Source organism: Sinocyclocheilus anshuiensis, unplaced genomic scaffold (genome assembly GCF_001515605.1).
Source record: "Sinocyclocheilus anshuiensis isolate Anshui unplaced genomic scaffold, SAMN03320099.WGS_v1.1 scaffold363, whole genome shotgun sequence".
Classification (NCBI taxonomy): Eukaryota; Metazoa; Chordata; class Actinopteri; order Cypriniformes; family Cyprinidae; genus Sinocyclocheilus; species Sinocyclocheilus anshuiensis.
This window is the reverse complement of record NW_015552568.1, coordinates 767944-777365: the sequence shown is the minus strand read 5'-3', so window position 1 is coordinate 777365 and position 9422 is coordinate 767944. Positions and strand designations below refer to the sequence as shown.

Here is a 9422-nt window from a genome sequence, read left to right as displayed (position 1 = left end):
AGGCCTATTATTGTAGTCTCATTTAGTTTCTTCCTTTTGCATTAGATAAAAAAAAAACTAAACTAACCAGGAACATGAGATGCAAATTAGCGTTGTGCTGTAATGGCTTAATGACTATCTGTAATTCTAAAAATTTAAAATAAGAAAAAAATAAAAAAGTAGGAATGGAACAGAGCAATAATTTCCTTAACCCTGGTCGCCTCTCTCACCTTTGAGACAAAACGCTCCAAAGAACGAAGCTTGAAGGCTCATTAAATCTACAATTGTAACAAAGACTGAAGCTCACCAACTGTTTTCAGGAACAGATGCTATGTTAACTGTGGAGTGACGAGTAGGTGTATGAATTAGCCCTTGAGTCTCACTTCGAGTCGGAGAGAGAAAGAGAACTGGTGCAACTCCAGCGTGGCTGCGGAGGCATTCGAGACTTCACCGACTAACTCGACTCAAAGCCTCTCACGCGGCAGCCCGAGTGGGATCTGAAGGCAATGATGATTTTCACTTGATCAAAGCGGATCATGCAAAAGCGCCGCAGCTCCTTGAGTTTTTTTTCAGAAAAGTTCAGAATATAAAGTGAAAGTGAGAATATAAGCCTGCTCATTAGGATTTTCAGCAGGTTGGAAAATTCAGACAATTATATAGGCTATATGGTTTACATTACTGCAGTGCTCTCCAGCAGCGCTGTACTGATACTCTTTACGCTTTAAAGTTTTGCAATTAATTCAGAGCAAACTGCTTAACACACACGCTCCATTTAAACTTTGTTTTAGAGATAATTTCAGCTTTTGGTTCTGAAAATGCTATACTTAAGAAATAAGATACACTAGCTATGTTTTCATCCACATGCATTTTAGAATATTGCATAAAAACACTGGATGGAAATGTCAAGATGAGCATACAATCTTAAAAAGTGCATTACATATATAAACAGTATCTACTATATAATATTTATTTATATTTCTCCTTAATTAGTAATCATACAAAATTATGAAGTTAATATATAGTATGTTTATATATTATTATTTTAAAATGATCTACCTTTTAAGTATCTTTCATATGTTTATCAATTGCCAGACAGTTTTGTTTAGATTCTACTCGGCTGGCTTTTCAGGCTGAAAGGCACATCAAGCTCTCAGAGTACATTAGTACATTAAGATCACAGTCAGCCCTGTAGCTCCAGCTGATGTGATTAAATTGTGGTTGATGTTCAAATGAGAATCTATATGGTTCCATAAAGATCAAATTCAAGCCTCACAAGCTTAAATGAACGTGTATATAGCTACATATTACAAACATGAAATGAGTAAAATAGTAACATACACCATTGTTGAAACTACAATGACTTGAGGTTTCTGAATAAACATGCAACCCTTAAAAAGTCAGCTTTCAATGTCCTTTTCTTTACAGTCCTGATGACCAGTGTGAATTTGTCATGCCTCAAACAAAATGTTTAATAATTTAAACTTGCATGTACAATGTGTCATTGCAAAAGTGAAGTCACGTCAAGCGGGGTTAGAAAACAAAAGCTAACTTCCCATGTAAACACTCATCGAGAGCCTTTATCATTCCGTCTTAATCTTGCATGATAAAAAAATGAAAAAGCAACTGCGATTTCAGGGTCATACACTTATAAGAATGTACTCTAGTTTGCAATGTATTTTTCATGAACTATGTACATTTTGCATTGGTTTCTGAAGTTTACACAAGCATATTTAAAAGCAGGAAAAGTTTCTGCTGACATTTGCACATTTTTTTGCAGACCAGCAAAAACAGTGCACGCCTAACTTATTTGAACCAAAGAAACATATAATAAAAACCCAGCTCTTAAAAAAAAAAAAAAAAAAAAGTTATGACCAACATGTTTTTTTTTTTTTTTTAAATCATGAGACAAGATGTGGAAAAAGCAAAGGCAGTTTATTTAAATGTCAAAAATGGACACAATTTTCATCCAACCTGAGAGCAGGCCCCACCTAAAACATTAAAGATTACGACCTATTTGTGGAAGATAACCGTCTAGCTATTTACATTCTAAAATCCATCAGCATTTTTATATTTTCTCCTTTCAAATGCGATAAAAATCATTATAATGTATCTATCTGGAGAATAATGTTCTTCTAAAAAGGATGGAGCAAAGCTGTGGAAATCAATGGGCTGGAAATTGTCTTCATGATGAACTGTCCACAACACAGATTTATGCAAAAACACAGAGCTAGAAACAGAATCTTGGGAGTTTTCCAAGCCAAGCCATGGAATACTGTGTGATCCGGGACAGCGTCACTGCCTGCAGGTGTCGTGGAAAGCCTCCAGAGTTCGGAAGTCCCTCCATGTTGGAGGAAGGCCCTCTTGCAGGTACTTGCCACAGCGTTGACACGGGGTCTGGAAGAGCTTGATGTAGCTCCTCAACCAGGTCTGCTCAAAAGAACACCACCACACAGACAACAGCAGACAATTGTGCTTTTTATTAAGGGCTTATTGGATAAAACCTTTAAAAACTAAACAGCACTCCTCGTGTGACACACAGAAGACTGGATTGACACTTAAGAGTTCAACTGAGTCTGAAGTGACTTGAATAACACATTTTAACCAAAATGAAGCAAAGTATAAGACAGTGTATTTTCCTGGGCAAAATGCTGTAAAACTGCTGCGGCGGATGGCCTCATTGGCATGGGACGTGTGAGAGCAGCATGAGGGTCTGTGGTCTCTCACAGCAGTCACAACTCGACATTGATTAACAGCAGGAGAAGTATGTCTGCTCTCCTCTCTAACCCGTCTTCACTGGGCCGCTCAACACAGTCGGGGTTTACCTGCACCTGTCAGGACACATTGTCTTTCCTAATTCATCTGCCGGCCCAAACCACCCTCCACTGACTCCCTGTTATTCATACTCCAATTAGCACACACAATAGTCCAGCACCACCCTATCATCCATCTATCTATCCATCTATCCATCTATCCATCTGTCTGTCTGTCTGTCTGTCTGTCTGTCTGTCTGTCTGTCTGTCTGTCTGTCTGTCTGTCTGTCTGTCTGTCTGTCTGTCTGTCTGTCTGTCTGTCTGTCTGTCTGTCTGTCTGTCTGTCTGTCTGTCTGTCTGTCTGTCTGTCTGTCTGTCTGTCTGTCTGTCTGTCTGTCTGTCTGTCTGTCTGTCTGTCTGTCTGTCTGTCTGTCTGTCTGTCTGTCTGTCTGTCTGTCTGTCTGTCTGTCTGTCTGTCTGTCTGTCTATCTATCTATCTGTCGTATCTCATTTGTCTCTATCTATCTATCTATCTGTCTGTCTGTCGGTCGTCTCATGTGTCTCTATCTATCTATCTATCTATCTATCTATCTGTGTCTCTCTATCTATCTATCTCTGTCGTATCTCATGTGTCTCTATCTATCTATCTATCTATCTATCTATCTATCTGTCGTATCTCATGTGTCTCTATCTATCTATCTATCTGTCTATCTGTCTGTCTGTCTGTCTGTCGTCTCATGTGTCTCTATCTATCTGTCTGTCTATCTATCTATTTATCTATCTATCTCTGTCGTATCTCATGTGTCTCTATCTATCTATCTATCTATCTTTTCTCATGTGTCTATCTATCTATTTATCTGTCAGTCTGTCTGTCTGTTCATTCAACCTATACCTGAAGCACAATAAAAAGATTTTTTACGAAGAAGCTAAGAGGACCTTGAAGCTCTTATTTGGAGAGACTGAGGACTGGTGATGTTTTTTTTTCAGGTTCTAAATAAGTTGTCCCGGGGATGGCCTCGGAGTGAAGCCCATCAACTGTATGGTTTAAATCCATGTACAGGAGAAAGCCCACGATTCCAGCCATGATCAGAATAGCTCCGCATTGATCTTACGGAGAAGTAATCTATCTCTCCTCTCTTTTCAAAGCGTAGAGCAGAGGTCGGTATAAAGACAGACCAGACTCAATGCTTAACATCACACACAAATATACAAGCCACGATAAGGTTAACTTAAGTTATTAAAGATTTCAAACACAAAATCAACACTTTTTTTTATTCCAGGGCAGAGTTTGATGAGTGAGGTTTTTATACATTTTATGCCATTTTACACATTAGGCAGAGTGCACTCAAGCTATCGATTTTCAGTATGTGTTCCCTGGGAATCGGACCCATGACATTGATATTTTTATTATTGCCTTCCTCTACCAGTTGAACTACAGAAATATATTTTGTAAGAATGGTCTTGCATGCATTCTTACAATGTGGAAAACCTCTCGTTAAACAGCACCACAAAGCCAAAGGCAAAAAATGATAATTGCATGTAATAATTCTAGCACAATGTCATTAAAAGTTTAAAAGCAATGAACTATACCCACCATGAAGGAGCGAACTACAACATCAGGCATCTGGGGGAGCTGGTAATGCAGGAGCGCTGTGGTTGCATGATCAGTGACCTGAGAGAACAAAGATCACTGAGAAACATAACACAATATGTACAGCAAGTACAATAACATATGACCAGCAACATTTACAAAACCAAGTAAGAGGAACCAGTTAACAAAATTGTCATTTATGTTCATAATGGAAATTTTTTGGTCTATAATTGGTGGTAGAAAATGGTCATATGAACTAATCGACTGTTTTTGGTGCCAAACACCTTGACTAACATTCTAATTGGACTTCAAGGAAAAAAATTAAACTAAAATTAAAGGGACAGACTAAAATGGTACAAAAGTATAGTCTTTAAGTGTAAATCTTAAAAAAAAAGTGTAAATACCTTTCCTCTTTATGAATACGATAATACAAACATGTAAAATAAGTAAAAACAACGAAGTAATGACTTGAATTAAAAAAAAATTAAATCTACAATAAAATGCAGCACAACAAATATTACCATATAGTACAGTTTAAATATTATAGATAAATACAAATTTATTTATCCGTATTTCACATTTCATGTGTTTTAGGAAATGTCCATTAACTTAACATGAAATGTCCTGGCAGAAAATTATCAGTATCATTTCATTTTTTTTTCTGATTTTTTTTTTATAATAATACAATTAAAATGAATTACAATGAATAATAAAATTATGAAATAATTATATTACAATTATTAATACAATTTATGTGCATAATTGTAGAATGCAACAACAAAAAATTTGGCTCTAAAATATTCTTTAAGAAAAATATATATAATATAATAAACAAATATAATATAATATAAATATATTTTGTATTTCTTTTTTTTTTTTGCATGCATGCATGGGCACACATTTGAAGAAATTCTAATTAAAATGTATTTTCAGATCAATCTACCTACACTGAGATTAACTCCTAAATCCAATTTTGCAGAAGAACACCATAACCTTATTACTTTTCCTAAAATCCCATCTTCCATCACTAATGTAATTATAGAATGGGACTAAAAAGCGAACCACTTCAATCTCCCGTCATCGTTTCATTAGACTGCCAATGCTGACCAAAGTCCTTATGGGAAACCGTCCAGTTAATACCTCTCAATAGTGATGCATCATGGGAAAAGAAACTCAAGTGGTTACTACTGAAGTGTAAAAAAGCAAAGAGATGCTTTTTTTATAAACACAAAAACATCTGTGCGAAACTATTGGACAGCGGGGACATGTGAAGAGTAAAGAACGATTAATTAAGCGAGCACGGAAAACGGGAATACAGAAGTGACAGCTGGGAGGGGAAGATGAGAGGCGGCCCGTCCCTCCAGTTTGAGGCAGCCTGGGTTCGAGTTAGCGTACGCAGCCAGAGAAATAAAAAAACAAACAGTTCTGCGCTTTGATCAGCCTGTGCAGATACGAGAAGCTCAGTTACAATGCGAGTGGGTTCTCGCAACCTCTCGCTTTAAGTTCCAGGCAGCTCGTCATACACATTCTCTCTCTTTTGAAAGGAAAGCAAGTTTCTCTCCCTCTCTCTCTCTTTGAAAGGTGCATCAGCATTAGCAAGACTACGTAGTTTCATCTGGCCCAGAGGCTGACGGCTCTCTAATTCCAGCCTAATGAGAATCGGGGAGGGTGGAGAGAAGACGACTGGAGCCCAGATGTTTAGGGGGCTGTCAAATGAGGGCGAAGTGGCTCTGAGTGAAATGAAATCAAAAAACACGAGGACAAATGATGTCTGAGGGATGAAAGGCAAGGATTGGCAGTGGAGAGGTGACAAGAAATGCGACCGTCATTGAGAAGAGAGATCTCATTAGAATTTCACGGACACGCGATTTAAATTTATTTATCGCACGGCTCAAATTCAATCTGAAAGACAACCATAGGATCATTTAATTACTGTTCCAATATTTCCCAACGTACACTACGGGTAATGAGAAAGACACGCTCTGTTGATTAAACAGAGTTTTGTACGTTTGTTGTGATGCGTTTGCTGGTTAACTCACCTTTTGAAATGCCTGATAGTTGGATTTTGACCAGATGTCAAGCTAAAAAAAAGACAGAAAAGTAAACATCAAGCATCAAATTGATTCAAAATAACTGCATAGTACCCAGATTTTACCCTTAGTGTGCCCTTAATCACAACCCTTCTTAAACTCTTACGACTACGTTCCAAGAATCCATTAAACCTCTAGTTAACGTCTTTCACCTGGATGCTCCTGCGCACTCTACACTGCACTTTTTAAATTGAAGAGTTGTTTCCTCCATAAAGGCCAAAAAAAAAAAACACGATAAAAAGTACCATGCTAGAGGTACAAATGTGTGCATGTTTAAAATAAGAAAATGAAATAAAAAAAGGTTTAGATTTTTTTCGATTCTCATAGTGAATAGTTTTTAAAATAACATTAAATAAAATGCATATATACAATTAAAGACCAAGAAAAAAACATGCTATTTGGGCAGAATTCCTCAGGATGATTTCTGGCTGTTTGTGTAAGAGACTTCTGATTGATGCCTGCTCAACCCAAGGTTTAATTTTAAATAAGTAGTTTGCATTTTTAACATCCTGAAAGAGCTCATTTAATTTTAATTTTAATTAATTTAATTTAAAACTTTTCTATCTTAAATCTATAATGAATTGGAATTAATTACTATTTGTTAACTTGTTTTTGAGGAGCTGCATTTCCTTCAACATATTGTATCAACTGTCATTTTGCTTATAATTTGAAAAAACGGACCCAAACAATTAGTACTGCTTTAATACTTTGTGACATCCTGTGTTTATTAAGTATTCATGTATTGTGTTTTTCCTGTGCTGTTTTCTTCGTAGGATGTTTCACCTACCGCTAACAAGTATCGTGTGATCAGTCAGTGAGTGGTTTTGAAAGTGTTTTAGTATGTGTTGATCTCCATGGATTCTCACTAAACAACACATCCTTGTATTTTTACCACTTAAAAAAAAAGAAAAATTTCCCGGTATTGCCACATGGGAGTTGGTGTCTGCCTTTTGTTTTTGCCTCTTTTGTTTTGTTTTTATTTGCCTCTAGGGGTTGGCGATATGGCAAAAAATATCATATTACGATTTTTTTTAAAGAAATATCATGATTCACGATTCTTTGTCATGTTAGTTTTTAAGAGGTCGACCGATTAATCGGACGATTTTTGGCATTTTTTAATTAATCGGCATCGGCCGATTGTGCTGCAAATTAGGCCGATTTATAGGCAGGCGCATCTGCGGGCAGCTAAGCGTTGTTGCGGAACACCGCCGAATCTCTCTCTGGCTGCATGAGAGACGTAGCAACTCTCACTCTGCAGCCGCTTCTTGTTCACACACAGCTTCGGCGATTGATGGCAGGGCAAAACAGACCGTTTCGAAAGCGTAATTACGTTTTACCCTACTAGAATTGATGCCGGAAAGTTATCATATTCATAAGTGCAACAAGTCATTTGCATGTGAAAGTAGAGAAACATGCAATTCAGACGAAACTTCTGGGCTGACTATAACTTGCACGTTAACGTTCCTCGTGAAATGTGTGTGTAGGTCCGACAATAGCATCCACGATGTCATCGCTTGTGGCCAGTGCACTCTTAACTCTTAACCTGAGTGTAGGGGAAGTCTTTGTCATTATTTTATCTTTGTTATTAAAAAATGAGAACAAAGATACACATTACAAATACACATAATATACAAAACAGTGTTTTATTTTCAGGTACAATAGGTGTATTTAGCAGGAGCATTCAAGAAATGGAATCAACAAATATAAAAATAAATCACTATATAGATGGACTCCTATTAAAGCAACTGAATTAATGTTTTTCAGTCAAGTTTTGGTGTTTTATTACCATTAAAGGAATAATTCACCCAAAAATAAAAAGTGTTTTATTTTTATACCATCATTTACTCACTCAAAAGTAGCTTTAAACCTGAATGAGTTTCTTTCTTCTGCTGAACATAAATGCTATTTTGAAGAAGGTGGAAAACCAAACAGTTGCTGGTCCACAGCGACTTCCAAAGTATTTGTTTTTCCCTACTATCAAATTTAATGTAGATCAGCAACTGTTTGGTTACCCACATTATTCAAAATATCTTCTTTTGTGTTGAGCACAAGAAAGAAATTAATACAGGTTTGGGACAACGTGAGTGAGTAAATAATGACAGAAATTTCAGGGTGAACTATCCCTTTAATGACAGTCGGCAGCATTTTTAATACTGTGACGGAAATGTTACGCCCCTCACCACACTGTTGATGCCGTGTCCCGGCCGGAGTGACGAAACAAAAAAACATGAAAACCCATTACAAATGAGGCATTTGCTGCATCCAGTGGGGACATAATTACTGATTATAATGACTTATACTGTCTTTTTACGCGTTGCATTGCATCGTGCCGCGTAAACATAAAACCATGTCTGCATTTGTGATCGGAGAAATGACAAACTACAAACGCTACTCTACACTGCCCAAAACTCGCGTTTGAATCGTCAGTGGCAAATCCTTTAAATGAAAACGTACTTACAGACTGTGAGTCAGAACTGCCGGCATTGTAGTCTACTCTTCCAGGATCAGGAAACAGTCCTCCATAAAATGTGCTGCACACAAATTAATATTTGGGTTGAACTGTTCTGGAACAGTGCTGTAAATACTACTTAACCACTGATTTGTAGTCGTGTCCTCTTTTGGAGTCTACACATAAACCTTGTGTGTTTTGACAGTATTAGCGCAAAAGATAACTTAGTTCAGTAATCATGCGCAGTTTGACAGGCTTTTTAGTGCGCGCGCTTAGGGTGTACATGCTCAGGAAAAGCGCACGTCACAACAGCACGTGAATGAAACGTTTAACTGGCAAGGCTTTAAAGCAGATGCAAAAAATGTACTTTTGTGATTGTGAATAAGTGCAGTGTCCCGTGAGAGTAACTCTACCGCTGAGTGAACACTAGCCGGGTTTCCATCCAAAGTTGCGAATTTAACTTATGCGCAAATCTGGAATATCACATAAAACATTTGTGAACAAGCATCGTTTCCATCCAACAAGTCAAAGAGAACAAAATCATCACTTCCTGATAAACTGGC

General features: G+C 37.2%; 1 protein-coding gene across 1 annotated transcript in view; it reads right to left on the bottom strand.

Moving 5' to 3' along the window:
* Positions 1 to 1895: 1895 nt before the first annotated feature.
* The window catches only part of LOC107665006 (mediator of RNA polymerase II transcription subunit 27-like), a 72700-nt gene continuing 65173 nt past the window's right edge, over positions 1896 to 9422 (bottom strand). The window contains exons 6-8 of the mRNA XM_016455728.1: positions 6360 to 6401; positions 4324 to 4401; positions 1896 to 2406 (exon numbers count right to left, since the gene is read on the bottom strand). Of these exons, the coding sequence (XP_016311214.1) occupies positions 2272 to 2406; positions 4324 to 4401; positions 6360 to 6401 (255 nt within the window). The 3' untranslated portion in view covers positions 1896 to 2271. The remainder of the gene's footprint in view (positions 2407 to 4323; positions 4402 to 6359; positions 6402 to 9422) is intronic.